Source organism: Sapajus apella, unplaced genomic scaffold, assembly GCF_009761245.1.
Source record: "Sapajus apella isolate SASKATOON/1434 unplaced genomic scaffold, GSC_monkey_1.0 scaffold32, whole genome shotgun sequence".
NCBI classification, from domain to species: Eukaryota; Metazoa; Chordata; class Mammalia; order Primates; family Cebidae; genus Sapajus; species Sapajus apella.
In genome coordinates this window covers 9,876,168-9,893,412 of record NW_022436972.1, presented here as the reverse complement: position 1 = coordinate 9,893,412, position 17,245 = coordinate 9,876,168, and the positions used below count along the sequence as shown (strand labels likewise).

Genomic DNA, 17,245 nt, shown 5'->3' with positions numbered 1-17,245 from the left:
TGCTGAAGTGTTGGCAGAGAAGGTTTAAATGTCAACATAAGTAAATTTCTGGGTGGTGGATTTGAGTTGGGTGGGACCAACCATTTCTGGGCAGCATTAGAGGGATAGACAGTTATTCCTCTACATGAACTTTCTGAAAAATTTTCTGACATGTGAAAGTCTCTCAGCAGGGGTACCTCTTAATGGTTTTCCCAGAATATAAGAGAGAACTAAAAAGTGTGGGAGGATTAAACAACCCAGACCTAAACAGATTTAGAGTAAATTGGCACCTGGGTCTATTGGGCTAAAACCAACTGACCAATTTACCTAAACTCACAAATGCACAGCAGTAAGTTCCAACAGCAAGTTCCCAATGACATTTTTCTAATGTTCAATTCTGTGATCACAGGGCAGGCTCTGGAGGCAAGACTAATCATAAAGAATCCAGCTTTTCTACAGAATGGACACATGTTATCTTCCAGTGGTAGTATGGGCTTTCTTTGCTACAGATTTAGCTTTATGCCTAGCATTCTGCCTTCAACTCATAAGCATTGAGCCACTACTTATGCTAGGCTGCCAGTCTTGCATGTCAACAGTTGACTGTGCAGCCAGGCCTACCTGAAAAGGATGGTAAGATTGTTTTTTTCTGCCTAAAGGAGTCCTTTTCAGTAAAAAACAAACAAAACAAAAAAACAAAAAACAAACCAAAAAAAAGCTTTCTTCTTAGAACTGATAGATTGCCAAAGTATGTTGCTGGCTGAAGCCCTATGGTAGGAAAGGTAAAACTGTATCAGGAACACATGTCAGGATGAATTGTTGCTCTTTTGAGGGTGAAAGGCATCTTGTATAATCAACTTGCCACCAAGCAGCTGATTGATCTTCTTGAGGGATGGCACAGTAATAGGGGCTCATGTTGTTGGCTCTTGTTGGCAGGCTAGACATTGAGCAGCAGCAGTACTAGATTAGTATTGGTGGGCAGGAACCCATGCTGTTGAGCTAATGCAAAGTTGCCATCTCAGCCACTGTGGGTACTGTTCATGAGCTCATTGTCCATGCACTGGGGTGACCAAGAACAGAAATTAGATGCTATCTCCTGGTTAAGTCTTTGGGCCACTTGATTTAATCCTCTTACATAGTGGGTGCTCTGTGGTGAAAATTCCTGTGCAATACAGAGATTTCACCTTTCATTCCTACTTTATAGGACCATCCACATACGTCTTTCCCAGATCTCCTCATCCCCAAACATTACGTCAGTACAGATTTCTGCCCTCAGTGAATGTTGTCCAGGTAGAAGGATTATAAGATTCTTGAAAGTTTTTCTACATTTCTATATGTGATACCTAGGAAACTGTGGACTTCTAGGTCCTTTCTGAAAAATCTAAAACAGATGGGGAAGGAGGCTCTTATGAAAAGTAGCATTTGGAAAAGAAAGGCCTAGAGTTTGTGAGGGATGCACTGATACATACAAAAAAGAGAAAAAATATGATCAGGAAAAGGAGATTATAAATCAAACCAAAGAAGGAAAAGAAGTAGAGTGGTAGAATAGGCATTAAGGTTGATACTCAGGATAATTGTGAGGATATTACAAAGTAGACCAGTTCTAGAAACTAAGACATTAACCTAGATACCCCTCATCACAAATAGCTGGAATTTTTTACATAAGGGTTTGCTTACCTTTATTTCACTAATACCAGGAAACAAGTGTAACTCAGATTGGAAGATAAAAATTATACATTTTAATTGTACGTTTCTCTAACAATTTATAATTATGTATATGTATGGTATTATTGATGTAGATTAAGATAATTCACTATATTTCATCTTTTTTGTGAAAAAGGTGCCATAAACTTTTTCCTGTATTTGGATGCCTATTTGATCCTGTTTTTGTAGATTTCTAAGTTAATTTTCACCAGGAAGTAAAAATTGACTTAGAGTATACAGTTAACAATAGGACATCCTCTTTAAATGTCTTTGCCTGTACCTTGTTTGTTGCAATGGTAGCAATAGAATGAACACACATATAATAATTGTTTACCCTGTGTGGCCTTTGGGGTCATTTTATCTGGGCTCAAATTTTAGCTCTACCTTTATCAGCTGCATGTCTTTGAGCCAGTTACGTTATCTCTATAAGCTGCAATTTTCTCAATGGTTAAATAGAAATATATTATCCATTTCAACTGTAGTAAGGATTAAATGAAATAATCTATGAAAAGCACTCAGGCCCAGGGCTCCCAGAGGTTTGGAGGTGGACTGGGCCAGGGCAGGACAAGGGGGCACCTCCATTGAAGTAGGCCATGCCGGAAGGCCACAGGCTGCCCACCCACCTCAGGCAGGCCTGTCAGCCACCCCTCCCCTCCCTGCACACAGTCTCCAGCAGGGCCAGAGAGGCCACCACCTGTTGGGAGTCTGGAGAAGGTGAGGCAGGAGAATAGGATCTGGAGACAGGGACCCTAAGGCTAACCTGCCCCTGACTTCTTGGAATTAAACCTAAAGGAAAATTTCAGCTTCTGATTGGTCATGAGCCAAGTCTTCAGCCTCTGATTGGTCATGGCCAAGTCTTCACTTCAGCCTCTGATTGGTTGTGGGCCATCTTCATTTGCATAGGGTGTAACCAATTGGAAGCCTCTAAAGGGTGTTACCAAGTTCTTTTAGTTAATAACCCCAGGGAACATTATATTCAGACCTCTTAAGTCACTTGCTTGAGCCTGCTCCACTCTGTGGAGTGTACTTTTGCTTCAATAAATCTATGTCGCTGTCATCCATTGCTTTGTTTGAGTATTTTGTTCAATACACCAAGAAACTGGACAACTTGCAGTCAAGACTTCCCATCCAGTAACAAAGGGAAGCCAAGAAGTGGGTCCTGGGGGAGAGCTCACAATGCTCCTGAAGGAAGCCATGACAAGATGGTGGCTCTGAGCAGGAGACAGGGACTGAGTGACTCAGTTCATTGCCAGAGGGTAGGATGCTGCCTTGTAATTCGACCATCCTGCTCTTGGCCCTCACTATCATGGTAGCTCTCACCACTTTAGCTATGCTGCCTACACAGACTGTGGTATCCAACGCAGCAGGATCCTGGGAGTCTCTGTGCCTGCCTTTTTGGAAAGAGCAGGGCCTGAGGACAGGAACACGTTTTAGATGTGCCTGCAGGGAGCAGGATTCCTCCACAGGCACTCATCCCGGCAGCTTCAGGCTCTTGGTTGTTTTCATACCTGTGACAGATGATATAGACAGTCACACCGTAATGTCTGTTAATGGAAAGGGGTCCTGATCTAGACTCCAAGAGAGGGTTCATGGATCTTGCACAAGAAAGAATTTGAGGCAAATCCATAGAGGAAAGTGAAAGCAAGTTTATTAAGAAAGTAAAGGAATAAAAAAATGGCCACTTTATTGGCAGAATAGCCCCAAGGGCTGCTGGTTGACTATTTTTATGCTTATTTCTTGGTTAGATGCTAAAGGAGTGGATTATTTATGAGTTTTCTGGGAAAGGGGTGGGAAATTCCTGGAATTGAGGGTTCCTCCGCTTTTTAGGCCATATAGGGTAAGGTCCTGCTACTGCTATGGCATTTGTAAACTGTCATGGTGCTGATGGAAGTGTCTTTTAGTATGCTAATATGTTATAATTAGCATATAATGAGCAGTGAGGGCGACCAGAGGTTACTTTTGTGGCCATCTCAGGTTTTTAGTGGGTTTTGGCCCACTCGTTTACTGCATTTTTTTAATTGACAAAGTCTTTGTGACCTGTACTTTGTGCCAACCTCCTATCTCATCCTGTGACTGAGAATGTCTAATCTCCTGAAAATGCAGCCCAGTAGGTCTCAGCCTTACTTTACCCAGCCTCTATTCAAGATGGAGTTGCTCTGGTTCAAATGCCTCTGATAAAACCTCTGTAGAAGAGCAGAACTCAGCAGAAAGACTGTGGCCCAGACAGCAGCTGCGGAGCTGATGGAGCCTGCACTCACCCAATTTGGCCAAAGAAGCCCCCATATGCTCTGTGAAAAAGACTTCCAGAAGCTGTTGTGTCAATAACAGTCTCAAAACAAAAACAAAACCACCAACACTGACGATCATTCTAGAGTCTGATTTGAAAATTAGGGTCAAATTCTGCAGAGACTTTCAAGTGGCAAGATACCATCCTGGTCGCCAGAGCTAAGGTCCCATCCATCACACAGGGAAAATGCTCCATTGGCCATTCCTCAGCTTCTGGTTCTGGTCTCTGAGTTCTGTCTATACTGGAGGTGTTTTAAAGCTAGCGGGACCTTTACCCACTTACTCATTAACAGATCTAAATATGGAGATCAAGAGGGGAAGCCTTAAGTTAGAGTAGCGTCAACAAGAAAACAAAACAATGACTGAGCTCTTAGTGTGTACTGGGCATTGGCTAGCTACTGGGGATAAGGAGATGAAGAAAACATAGCCCTTTCATCAAGGAGCTCAATCTAGTAAGGTAGACAGACTGTTTGTTGGCAGGACCAGGCTTCTCTGAAGCGGAAGGAAACTTGAAATTAGGGTCATGAGCCTCACCAGGGATAGGCCACCACACTATCCTGATTATCTGTGGACATAGGGCTATGACATAGCCCTGCTTTGACCCTCTAGTTTGCTATAGGGCTAGATGGGACCAGGAGTAGCCCAAGCTAGGGGCTTCCATGAGCTATTTCCACTCCCCCAAGGCATTGCATAAGTAATGTCATTTATATTTGCACAGCAAAATCAAGAACACAGTTTTCTAAAACACCGGGTGCCTCCCCTACCCCCAGCTCAATGGGTGGTCTACCCTGGTTAATAGGTCCTTGTTTGTGTTAGAGAGGAAACACTCCACAGGGTTCTCCATGGTCAGCTGTGGCCCACAGGCTGCTGGCAAGTGGAAGCAGAGCTGCAGAGCCCTTGGGAGCCACAGAGTGCCTCTGCCTGTCACACAATGCCTACCCAGCTGCTGCTGGCCCACCTGTGGGCAGTAGTAATTAGTGATGTGCAGAATCCTGGGACTAGTGCCAGTGAACCTATGGATGCTCTGGGTGATCTGGACATGCGCTGTTGTGGTGGCCTTTATGGTCAGGAGATGACATGCAGTGAGAAGAAGGGAAGAGACGGCCCAGAGGGATTAAGCCCAGGGTGAGGTCCATGGAAAGGCCGGGGCCAAAATGTTCCCAGCACTCCAGGCCGGCAGGGGCCTCATATCACCCATGCTGGAGGCCAGTCCTTGACCGCTCCAAACCCTGTGCTTGAGAGGTTCTAAATCCTGACTGACTGATATGGTTTGGCTCTGTGTCCCCACCCAAATCTCATCTTGAATTGTAATAATCCCCATGTGTCAAGGATGGGCCCAGGTGGAGGTGATTGAATCATGGGGGTTGTTTCCCCCATGCTGTTATTGTGATACTGAGTTCTTACCAGATCTGATGGTTTTATAAGTGTCTGGCATTTCCCCTGCTTGCTCTCATTCTCTTTCTTGCTGTCCTGTGAAGAAGTATCTTCTACCATAATTGTAAGTTTTCTGAGGCCCCCCTAGCCATGCAGAACTGTAAGTCAATTAAATCTCTTTTATTTATAAATTACCTAGTGCTGGGTATTTCTTCGTAGCAGCATGAGAATATACTAAAACAGTGAGCTTCTGAGAAAAGCATGAAAAAATAGGCCTCCTGAGCTTCCTCAAGTGACTGATGCAAAGCACATCCCTCACACTTCACAGTACAGTGGAGAAGATCTGCAGGGGCAAACTGCCGATGATCTGAATGACAGCACTGACCATCAGCAACCTGCCGAGCTGCCCAGCCAAGAAATTGCAAGATGGAAGTGACACTTGCAGGCAAAGAAGGAGAAGAAGGAAAGGCCGGAGCAGGCCAAGGCAGGAATGAAACCACCGTGCTGAGCACTCTGCATCTGCTTGAGGGTGGTAAGAGACAATGTGGAGGATCAGGACTTAGCAGCAAAGGGGATCAGGGAAGCAGGACATAGTGGGTCCCCCAGCATCCTGGCCACAAGTTCCTCTGAAGACTGTGGATGAGAATGGTAGCTTAGGTGCATCCTTATTTCCCGAGGGGAGGTTGAAGAAGCAGAATGCAATTATGGGAAGAAATCCAAAGAAGGAAAGACTCACAGGACAAGACCAAAGTCTGATTGGCGAGCAAGCCTTTCCTTTTTTTTTTTTTTTTTTTAAGACAGGGTCTCACTTGTCACCCACACTGAAGTACAGTGGTGCAATCTTGGCTAACTACAGCCTCCACCTTCTGGGTTCAAGCGATTATCCTTCCTCAGCCTCCTGAGTAGCTGGGATTACAGGCATGTGCCACCATGCCAGCTAATTTTTGTATTTTTAGTAGAGATGGGGTTTCACCGTGTTGGCCAGGCTGGTCTCAAACTCCTGAGCCCAAGTGATCCTCCTGCCCTGGCCTCCCAAACTGCTGGGATTACAGGTATGAACCACTATGCTGAGGAGTAGGCCTTTTTGCAGGGTGCAAAGGCACAGCCTGAGAGGTAGTTCCTGAAGCAATTGCTGACCCTTCCCACTCTGTCTGAACTGCACAAAGAACATGTAATGGGGCCTCAGCAATAGTCCATGGAGGCGGACACCTACTGCCTGGACCCTGACCAGAGGCTTCACAAGGTGTATGAAAACTCAAACTGCTTGTATCAGACTGCTACAAATTGTTCCAAGAACTGGCCCAAGAATTGAAGAAAGACACTTTCAGTTTTCATAGCAAGACCCTCTTCCATGAGAAAACATCTCAGGAAGGCTGGATGACTGCCATGTCCATTGAGAGAGCTCTCTGGGCCCTCTGGAAAAAAAATGACCACCACAGGCAGAAGCCAGCTGACTGTGAGGCCATGTTCCAGTCTTTCCAGAGTGGTCCTTTGGTTCCTGGGGCTCTGCCTGCAGCCCACAGGGCACAGAAGTGCCAGGGGAACCTGGAAGTGCCAGGGCCACTAGAGCTTCCAGGAGGGAGGGAGGGAGGTTACGATGTGAGGGCTTGGGTCCAGAGCACCGGTTGATTTGATTCTGTTTTCCCTGTAGCCGGGTCCTGAATGCCCAGAGCCTCAGCAGAACATCAGCCAGTGCTGCTCTCTTTAAAGGACTTTTGATTGATCTCTTGTTAGTTTAGCTACTATTCATTAGTTGATGCTGAAATCGCCCTTATTGAAGTTTGATAGATAATGTTACGTTTGTATGATACTGTTTTTCAAATAAAGATTGTTTAATATGAAAAAAAGAAAAGCACTTAGTACAAAACATGGCATATTGTTACAGTTAAATAAATATTATGATTATTACTGTTACTTAAAAAGTACACATCGGTCCGGTGCAGTGGCGCACACTTGTAATCCCAGCATTTTGGGAGGCTGAGGCAGGTGAATCACCTGAGATCAGGAGTTCAAAACCAGCCTGGCCAACATGGCAAAACCATCTCTACTAAAAATACAAAAAATTAGCTGGCCATGGTGGCAGGCTTCTGTAATCCCAGCTACTTGGGGGGCTGAGGCAGGAGAATTGCTTGAACCTGGGAGGTGGAGGTTGCAGTGAGCCGAGATCATGCCATTGCACTCAAGCCTGGGTGACAGAGTGAGACCCCATCTCAACAAAAAAAGAAAAAAAAAAAGGACACATCATAGAATTATGAAATCACAGAATGTTAGTTATACAAGGCATTTGCTAGTGAAGAAATTGTCATTTCTTATTTTGTTTAGAACATGAGTACATAGAAAATTTTACTATTTATACTTTCAGGAATCCTTAAACATATTACTTAAACAGCTAGAAAAAGAGAAGAGGACTCTTGAAAGTCAAGTGAAATACTATGCATTTAAACTGGAACAAGAATCAAAGGTTTGTTTTTACTCTTATGTTTAGCAATTCATTTGAAACTGCCATTATTTCTAATGTTATCTACAAACCTACTCTGTAATTATCATAAAATGCTTACAAAACTATTTTCTACACTATAGAGACATAAACCTTAACTTAGCCTTGCTAGTATTGCTCATCTTCTCATATGTTGGATTCTTTACTTTTGTATCTTCACATAGGCTTACCACAGGATCAACAATGAACGCCGTACATACCTAGCTGAAATGTCTCAGGTAACTCTTTTTATTTCGAATTCTTAGTGTTTCCTCTTACTATAAATTATAGCTTTCACTTTTCTAGGTTTTGTTTTTGGTTTGGGAGAGAAGCAGATGTTGGAATTAAGTTTCTAAATATGGAGGGTAAACAGTTATATATACCTACATATACAACTTGTATAAAAGGTAAAAATGGCCATGCCTGTAACCCCAGCACTTTGGGAGGCCAAGGTGGGCAGATCACGAAGTCAGGTGTTCAAGACCAGCCTGGCCAACATAGTGAAACCCTGAATCTACTAGAAATAAAAAAAATTAGCTGGGTGTGGTGGTTGGTGCTTGTAGTCCCAGCTACTCGGGAGGTAAGGCAGAATAGCTTGAACCCGAGAAGTAGAGTTTGCAGTGAGCCGGGTTGGCACCATTGCACTCCAGCCTGGGTGACAGAGCAAGACTCCATCTCAAAAAAAAAAAAAGGTAAAACGGACATAACAATTTTCCAAATTAAGAGGTTATTTTTCATATTTGCTTCCTTAATTATCCTTTTAGTTTCACCTCTAATCACTGGAATTCAAACAGGTTGGTGCTATCCCTGTGCTATCATGAAATTAAAGGCACTTCACTTTATGATTATGTGTGGTAAGATCTGAGAGATAAGAACTGCTGTTGGTAGAAGTGTGTACTTATAAATATAGGATAGGGAGCTGATCAGTAAGTTATGAAAGATGTTGCATCTATTTTCAAGCTATTCGTTTGCCTTTTCATTTTATTTATGATATTGTAGAGTTTTTATTTTGATGTTGTCAGAGCTATCTTTTACTTATGATTTCTAATGTTATAGTTAAAAAGACCATCTCAATGTTTCATAGCATTCACCACATCTTTTAGTACTTGTATAGCATAATATCTGACATTTAACTATTTAATCACTATTAATCTTATTTTGGTATATGTTTTAGGATTAGGATGTAAACTCAGTTTTCAATGTGTGCAATCGAAATGGAAGTGTCCAAAGAGCGGTTGGACATGTATGACTCTCAGTAAACAAAGATTTGAAAGTTATTATCATATAAAAAGTAAAGTCATTGAATGAATGAAATGCATTGGGGAGAATACACAGTGGGAAAAGAAAACATAATCTAGGCTATAACTCTGGACAAGTTCAGCAGTGACAGTCAAGGGAAGAAGAGCTGAAAAGAGTGTTGGAATCCTGAAGACATAGCTAGGTCAGAAAACGAGGTAGAGGATTTTGAGAATGAGATTGGCATAAAGAATAATTTGCTAATCGCCAATCTGGAATATCTAGATGGATTAATGAAAGGGCTGAGAGGAAGGGCATTAGGTTTGGGGATTAGAGCCAATAAGGGGATATTTAGAAAATTTTGAGAAAGTCAGGTCTACGGTGGGTAAAGGGCAGTGTGGGTTGTGGTGTTGACTAAGGTAAGTGAGACATTGAGACAAGATAGGATCAGTCCTTGTAGTCTCTTGTCTGTAAAATGGATGATTAGCTTAAACATCACGGTCCTTGATACTGGGTTGGATGCACTGATTCCTCCTAGACCACAGGTACCCTTATGCCTTTCCTCAGACTATGTGCTTGAATATGCTCCTTCTCATACATGTCAATTCCACTTCCTTCAAGGTCTAGCACAAACACTACCTCTTTATGGGGCATGACATAATGAAAAGACCAGACTGTAGAGCCATTGCAAATCTGAATTTGAATCCCGGCTCTGTACATTACTGTGTGACCTTTCTGGGCCTTAATTTCCTTCCTCACTTGTGAAAAGGAAATATCAGTATCTTGAAAGAATTTTGTATGTAGAAAAATAATATATGTGAAGTGCTGAGTGAAATTTCTGGCATATAATAGGTTGTAAATTCCAGGAAATGATGAATATCACTTTCCTGTGTTTCTTTCCTGATCCTCCTAGCCCCTCTCTGTGACAGGGGCACCAGAATTTCTACTTGCCTTAGCCTTCCATCTGGTCCCTTATTGCTGATTTATCTGTTTGCTTCACTCAGCTGTAGGTTTCTCCCTGAGGTCAGGCAGGGTGACTCATGCTTTCTATTCCCTTTCACAAAGAGTGGCAAAAAGTAAATATGCAAAATTATTTACTGAACTGAACATAAAACCGAGTTTATGTTCATAACCGTAAGCCCAAGTAATTAAGAAAAAGGTAATATATAACACATTGTTGGAGGATTTTTGTAAGGTTAAAAATAAAGTCTTTTGTCCTCAAAGCATTCATTTACCTTTGTTTATCTGAAAAATTCACTTATGTGAAATAATCCTACTCTGACTCTACAGGATCACTGAACATATGAAAAAAGCCTATTTTAACAGCTTCCCAGGAAGATGTTAATCCTGTCCCCAGTATAAATGTTAATAAGGATTTTCACTCTAGTTAATCTTTATAGTGAAGGACAGTTCTAACCATGTGGACACTATGGTGATTGGAAAGGTTAATGGATGATTTGCAGTTCTTTCCATGCTGAATATGTAAATAATTGATTTTTTGGTAGATAACTAGAGCTATTTGCTGAGTGTGCTGTTTATCCTTCTACTGCTGTCCTTTCTGTGGCTTTGTCTCACTCTTGATTCATTGTTTTGAATGAAACAGTTTTCCCCTCTCAGGAGTTGTCTGATATGCACAATGTAAGTACAGTATGGACATTGCTTTTTAATACATAGGTACACTGCATTATTTAAAGTCAGGCAGAAAGACTGATTAGAGTTTTTTGCAACACATAATAAACATAAGTTTTAGTTTCTATCCTCGTAAATATAAAGTTTTAGTAATGGCTCTGAGAGATTGAGAAAAATAATGCTTTTAGCTTACAGATAAGGAATCTGAGGCTTTGCTATTTCATTATCAGGAACTTCTAATTGTTAAAATTGTTAAAACATCATATGATGCCTCTTATTCTCCTTTCCTGAAACTTCTTTAAAACCCATTGGTTTAGTTACATCCTCTGAAGAATAAGAACAAGTCTACACTCCTCCTATACGACAGTTTTTCAAAGATTTGTAAGTGACTATCAGTCTTCCCATAGTTTTTTGTTTTGTTTTGTTTTCTAGGCTAAAATATTAAGTTACATTAGCCATTCCTCATGACATAGATTCCAGACTGCCCAAGTATTTCTGCTGACTTTTTGGACAATTCTGTTATTGTTCATTTAAAAATATGGCTCCCTAGGTTTAAATTTAGTACTTGAGATATAATCTCAACAGCATAGTTACCCAAGTCTCAACTAACTGTACCACACCCATTCTCTGCTGCCTGAGTGATCATTCTGAAATACAGACACAACAGTGCTGTTTCCTGTTAAAAACCTTCAGTTTGCATTGCCCAGAAGATCACAGCAAAGCTCTGTCATGTGGTCTCCGCAGGGTCCTCTCCAACCTGGCTGTGCCTGTCTTTGCAGCATTATTCCTGCTAATATCCTGGAATGCATTTAGACCAAATGCTATGTGCAATTCCTGGATATATCTGCTGCTTTATACCTAAGGTCCTTACTGTTCCTTCTGCCTAGAATATCCTTTCCTTAGTTCTTAACTGGCTACTCTTCCATGTGAAGCCCTCCCCCACCACCCTCAATTAGCTTCATCTGTATGCGTACAAAGCACCTGTGCACATCTCTATCAAAGCACTTAACTGTAATCACCTATTTATTTTGCTGTTTCCCCAATAGAACCATGACCCATTTGTCTTTGTACCTGAGTGCTTAATGTAGTGGCAGCATACAGTAGTTGCTCAATAACATTAGCTAAATGAATGAATGAATGAATTTCATTTTCTGTTCCAATATACCCAAACCTTTCACTCATATCAAATGATCGATATCTTAGCTCACACACAAAAAGACAGTCTATCAGGTGTGAAACTCAACTTTCCTACTTTTTATTTTCAAATTTATTCACATCTTTATCCACTGTTCCTGTTCTTCCTGTCTTAAAGGAAAAGGATCCCAAACCTCTTCCCCAGTCCTCTAGGACTTAATAATATTCCTCCTCATATTTTTAATCTCTTTCATTGCCTTTGGCTTAACCTTTGCTTGTGACATGCTCAACCCTCCCACCAAAACAAAATAAAAACAAACCTTTACTTTACCATTAACCATCTTCATAAAACTACTACCTTAGCTTTCTTTTTCGAAGCCAAACTTCATGAATAAATGAATATGCTTATTGCCCTTGCTTTTTAGTCCTTGATCTCTTTTTATTTCTCTTGTGACCCCGCTATTGTGCTTTCACCCAGTTTATCTCCTAATAGCCAAATATAGCAACTCCTGTTCAAGTTTGGTGAAGCATCTGTGAGTCACTTTACACTGCCAACCATGCTCACTTCTTTGAATGCCCCCCACTCTTCCTGACTTGACTTCCATGATAGTATTTTTTCCTGCGTTTTCTTATTGTTTAAATGATGGCCTGTCTATCTTTGGTGATTGTCCTATTCCTTGAAAGTTGCTTTCTAAAGTTTATATTATTGATTCTCTTCCTTCTCTGTGTACCCTTAACAAATGATTTCATTCACTCTTGGCTTCAATTGCCATCTCTAAAGTCATCAGCCTCAATTGTTTCCGAATTGCAGATTACATTTATACTGCTTACTAGAAGTCTCCACCTTTATATCCTGGAGGAATTTCAAGGTAGGCAAAAGTGAAAATATTGTCTTTCTATCTTTGCCTCAAAATACTAAAGTTTCTATTGTCTTATGTACCATAATGGCAGGGTGCATGTATTTTCTATATTTAGCATCTACTACAAGAAGTTTTAATGATCTATACCATGTAGGTTATATGGTTTTCAGTTTCCTCCATATTTTTTTAATAAGTCACATGGACTATGGGGCTGAGATAGGGGGATTTCCAGAATCTTTAGAGGCTTGATAATAATGGAGAAGGTCAGACTCCCATTTTTCTCATCTGCTCTTACACATTCTGCAAAAGAACCTGTAGGAGAGTTAATTGAGAATTGACTCTCTCTCTTATTTCTGAGCTCAATTATGAACTAAGAGGATAAACAGTCAAATTTTTGTATTTCAGGGTTCTAGCTTACATCAAGTTTCTAAAAGGCAACAGATGGATCAACTGCCTAGGATGCAAGAGAATTTAGTGAAAACGTAAGTCTAGCTATGTATTTTCTTTCTAATTAATTACATTTGCACATAAATGGCACTGTCAAAACAGGTGTCCACTACATTTTGGAAGTTGAACTTCTAGGTTTTATAGCAGTAATATGAAATAGCAGATGGTAAGAGAACTTAAAGAAGTTTGCGATCTTTTCCACTATTTGTACACATTTATTTTTTAGATCCCAGAGGCATTTTTAGTCCTCAAACACGATAATATATTATTTTTTAAACTAAAATAATATGTACCCAGGACAGCTTAAAACTACACCATTAACAATGACATAAACACAGGCATACCTTGGAGATATTATGGGTTTGGTTCCGGACCATTATAATAAAGTGATTATCACAATAAAGTGAGTTACAAAAATTTTGGGGTTCTCAGTGTATATAAAAGTTATTTTTATACCATTACTGTAAGTCTATTAAGTGTGTAATATCATTATGTCTAAAAACAATGTAGATACCTTAATTTAAAAAGATTTTATGCTGAAAATTGCTATTGGTTATCTGAGCCTTCAGTGAGCTGTAATCTTTTTGCTGGTAGAGGGTCTTGCCTCCATGTTGATAGCTGCTGACGGATCAGGGCGGTGGTTGCTGAAAATGGAGGTACCTGTGGCAAATTCTGAAAATAGGGCACCGATTTGCTGCACCAGCTGTCTCTTTTATGAAAGATGTCTCTATCATATGTGTTGCGGTTTGATAGTGTTTTACCCACAGTAGAACTTCTTTCAAAATTGGGGTTGGTCTTTTCAAATTCTGTTGCTACTTTATTGACTAAGTCCATAGAATATTCTAAATCCTTGGCTGTTTCAAAAATGACATCACAGCATCTTTATGAGGAGCAGATTTCATCTCAAGAGACCACTTTCTTTGCTCACCTGTAAGAAACAACTCCTCATCCATTCAAGTTTTATCATGAGATTGCAGCAATTCATTCAAGTTTTATCATGAGATTGCAGCCTGAAGAGATGACTGAATTGCTATTTCCAAAACATCTACAGTGACTTCCTCCACTGAAGTCTTGTACCCCTCAAAGTCATCTGTGAGGGTTGGAATCAACATCTTCCAAACTTCTTTTAATGTTGACATTTTTTACCGCCTCTCATAAATCACAAATGTTCTTAGCGGCATCTAGAATGAAGAATTCTTTCCAGAAGGCTTTCTTCCAGACCCATCAGAGGAATCATTATCTATGGCAGGTATAACCTTATGAAATGTATTTCTTAAATGATAAGACTTGAAAGTTAAAATTACTCCTTGATCAGGGCAGCAGAATAGATGGTATATTAACAGGCATTTAAACAGCTTTTATCTCTTGTGTTTCTCCCTCAGAGTTCTTATAACCAGGTACATTGTCAAAGAGTTGTAATATTTTGAAAGGAATCTTATTTTCTGAGCAGTAAGTCTCAACAGTGGGCTTAAAATATTCAATAAATCATGCTGTAAACTCTAAATTCTTGTGCTGTTATCTGGGCTTTATTTCATTTATAGAGTACAGGAAGAGTAGGTTTAGCATAATTCCTAGGATTTTCAGAATGGTAAATGAGCATTTGCTTCAACATAAAGTCACTGGCTGCATTAGCCTTGGACAAGTCAACCTGTTTTTTGATGTTTCGAAGCCAGGCAATGTCTTCTGCTCTCTAGCTAGGAGTGTCCTAGATGGCATCTTTTTTCCAATAGAGGCTGTTTGTTCACATTGAAAATCTGTTGGTTAGTGTAGTTGCCTTCATCAGTGATCTTAGCTCTTTCTTCTGGAGAACTTGCTGCAGCTTCTTCATCAGCACTTGCTGCTTCACTCTTATGTTATGGAGGGGGCTTTTTTTGTTAACTCATGAGCCAACCTCCGCTGGCTTCCAGCTTTTCTTCTGCAGCTTTCTCACCTCTCTCAGCCTTCAGAGAATCGAAAGGATTTGGGATCTTACTCTTGATTAGGTTTTGGCTTTCGAGAATAATGTGGCTTCTTTGGTCTTTTATCCAGACCACTCAAACTTTCTCCCTATCAGCAAGAAGGCTGTTTTGCTGCCTTATCATTTGTGTGTTCACTAGAGTGGTGCTTTTAATTTCTTTTAAGAATCTTCCCTTTGCCTTTACAACTTGGCTTAACTGTTTGGCACAAAAGGCCTAGCTTATCATTTCTAGCCAAATTAAAGTGAGAGATATGCAACTCTTCCTTTTACTTCAACACCATAGCAAGGTTACTAATTGGCCTAATTTCAATATTGTTGTGTCTCAGTGAATAGAGAGGCCCAAAGAGAGGATGAGAGACCCAGGAATGTCTGGTTGGCAGAGCAGTCAGAACCTACATATCTTTATTTAAAAGTTTGCTGTTTTATATGGGCATGGTTCATGGCTCCCCAAAACAATTACAGTAGTAACATCAAAGATCACTGATCATCATAACAGACAAAATAATAAAAAGTCTGAAATATTGTAAGAATTACCAAAATATGATGCAGACATGAAATGAACATATGCTACTGGAAAAATGATGCTGATAGGCTTGCCCAACACAGGGTTGCCACCAATCTTCAATATGTAAAAATGCTGTATCATTGAAGCACAGTAAAGTGAAGCATAATAAGACAAGGTATGCCTGAACAATTACAGCATCAGCCCTACTCTAAATATGTTCACTGGAGTGGACACTAAAATGATTATAGATGACAGTGCAGTTTAAACTGTTTTCCTATGAAAACAAAACCAATTTAGGATAGATAAAGAACAGAGGGCCTGGTGCAATGACTCATGCCTGTCATACAGCACTTTGGGAGGCTGAGGCAGGAGGATTCCTTGAGGCCTCAAGTTCAAGACCAACTTGGAAAACATAGCAAGACTCTGTCTCTACAAAAAATTAGAAAAATTGACTGGTTGTGGTGGTGTGCACTGTAGTCTCAGCTGCGTGGGAGGCTGAGACAGGAGGATCACTTGAGCCCAGGAGGTCAAGGCTGCAGTGAGCCACAATTGCACCACTGCAATCCAGCCTGGTCAACAGAGCAAGACACTGCCTCTTAAGGAAAAGAAAACAGAAATGTTTTGTAAGTTTAGAAGGTTATATATATACACAATTTTCCCTGGTCCTATACTAAATACAGAAGAATTACTCAGGTAAACCCTCTCTGAGTAACTTTATTCCATCTAGGGGAAAACATTCATATATAACTTAACATTATAAAAAAAATTTAGCCAAGATGTGAATCAGCTGTAAGTCAGAATCCTTTTTAAATATAGATAAAAGTAAGAAGCACTCAAGTATAGCAAATTTCTTTGGTGGAGATTAATGAGGTGGCATTAAATATATTTAGTTAGATAAAGTATATTCTTTCTTGAATAGTCAAAATGCTTTAAATTATTATTCATTATCTTTAAACATTTTCATTATTGGAAATATAATGTAGTTTAAATATTAAAATAAATTCTGACAAAGACTTCCCTAGAAAAACTATTACACCACTGTGTCAGTGTCCCCAAGACCACACCCACATTCAGCGATTCATTAGAAGAATTAATAAGGATTGGCAAATTCTTGTACTTGTGTCTAATATGTATTTTCCTTTTTTCTTTCTTTATCCAATCCGTGTGCCTCACAGGGAATTTATAGCAAAGGAATACAAAGCAAAATCAACGAAGGGATAAGCCACATGGGATGGATTCTAAGAAAACTAGGCTCAAGCTTCCAAAAGTTTTCTCCAAGTTAGGGTCACATAGTTAATTTAACTCCAGCAAGGAGTTGTAATAGCAGGTATGACAGTATTTGAAGTTTTATCTACCAGAGAAGCTCATTAGATACTTAGCCCCCAGTGTTTCTATTGGAACAGATCACATAGGTTTCCTCTGCCTGGCATGCACCAGAATTCCAGACTCCCAGAAGGAAAACAGGTGTTCAATATAAACCACATTGTTTGTACAAATAGCATAGGCACAGTGAATCATTCTTTCCATTTGGGAAAAAGTTTATATCAGTTTAGGGAACTGTTTACCCATAACTTTCCGGATACCAGCCAAGAACCAACCTCACAAGCAGGCTTTTCCAAAGACAATACTCTCAAGCCTGCTATATTGACTTTTCTGTACAA

At 40.3% G+C, this 17,245-nt stretch overlaps 1 protein-coding gene across 1 annotated transcript in view; it reads left to right on the top strand.

Moving 5' to 3' along the window:
- Positions 1-17,245, top strand: part of CCDC169 (coiled-coil domain containing 169) — a 64,108-nt gene that overhangs the window by 34,299 nt on the left and 12,564 nt on the right. The window contains exons 5-7 of the mRNA XM_032294464.1: positions 7,703-7,801; positions 8,002-8,055; positions 13,081-13,157. Coding sequence (XP_032150355.1) covers positions 7,703-7,801; positions 8,002-8,055; positions 13,081-13,157 — 230 coding nt within the window. The remainder of the gene's footprint in view (positions 1-7,702; positions 7,802-8,001; positions 8,056-13,080; positions 13,158-17,245) is intronic.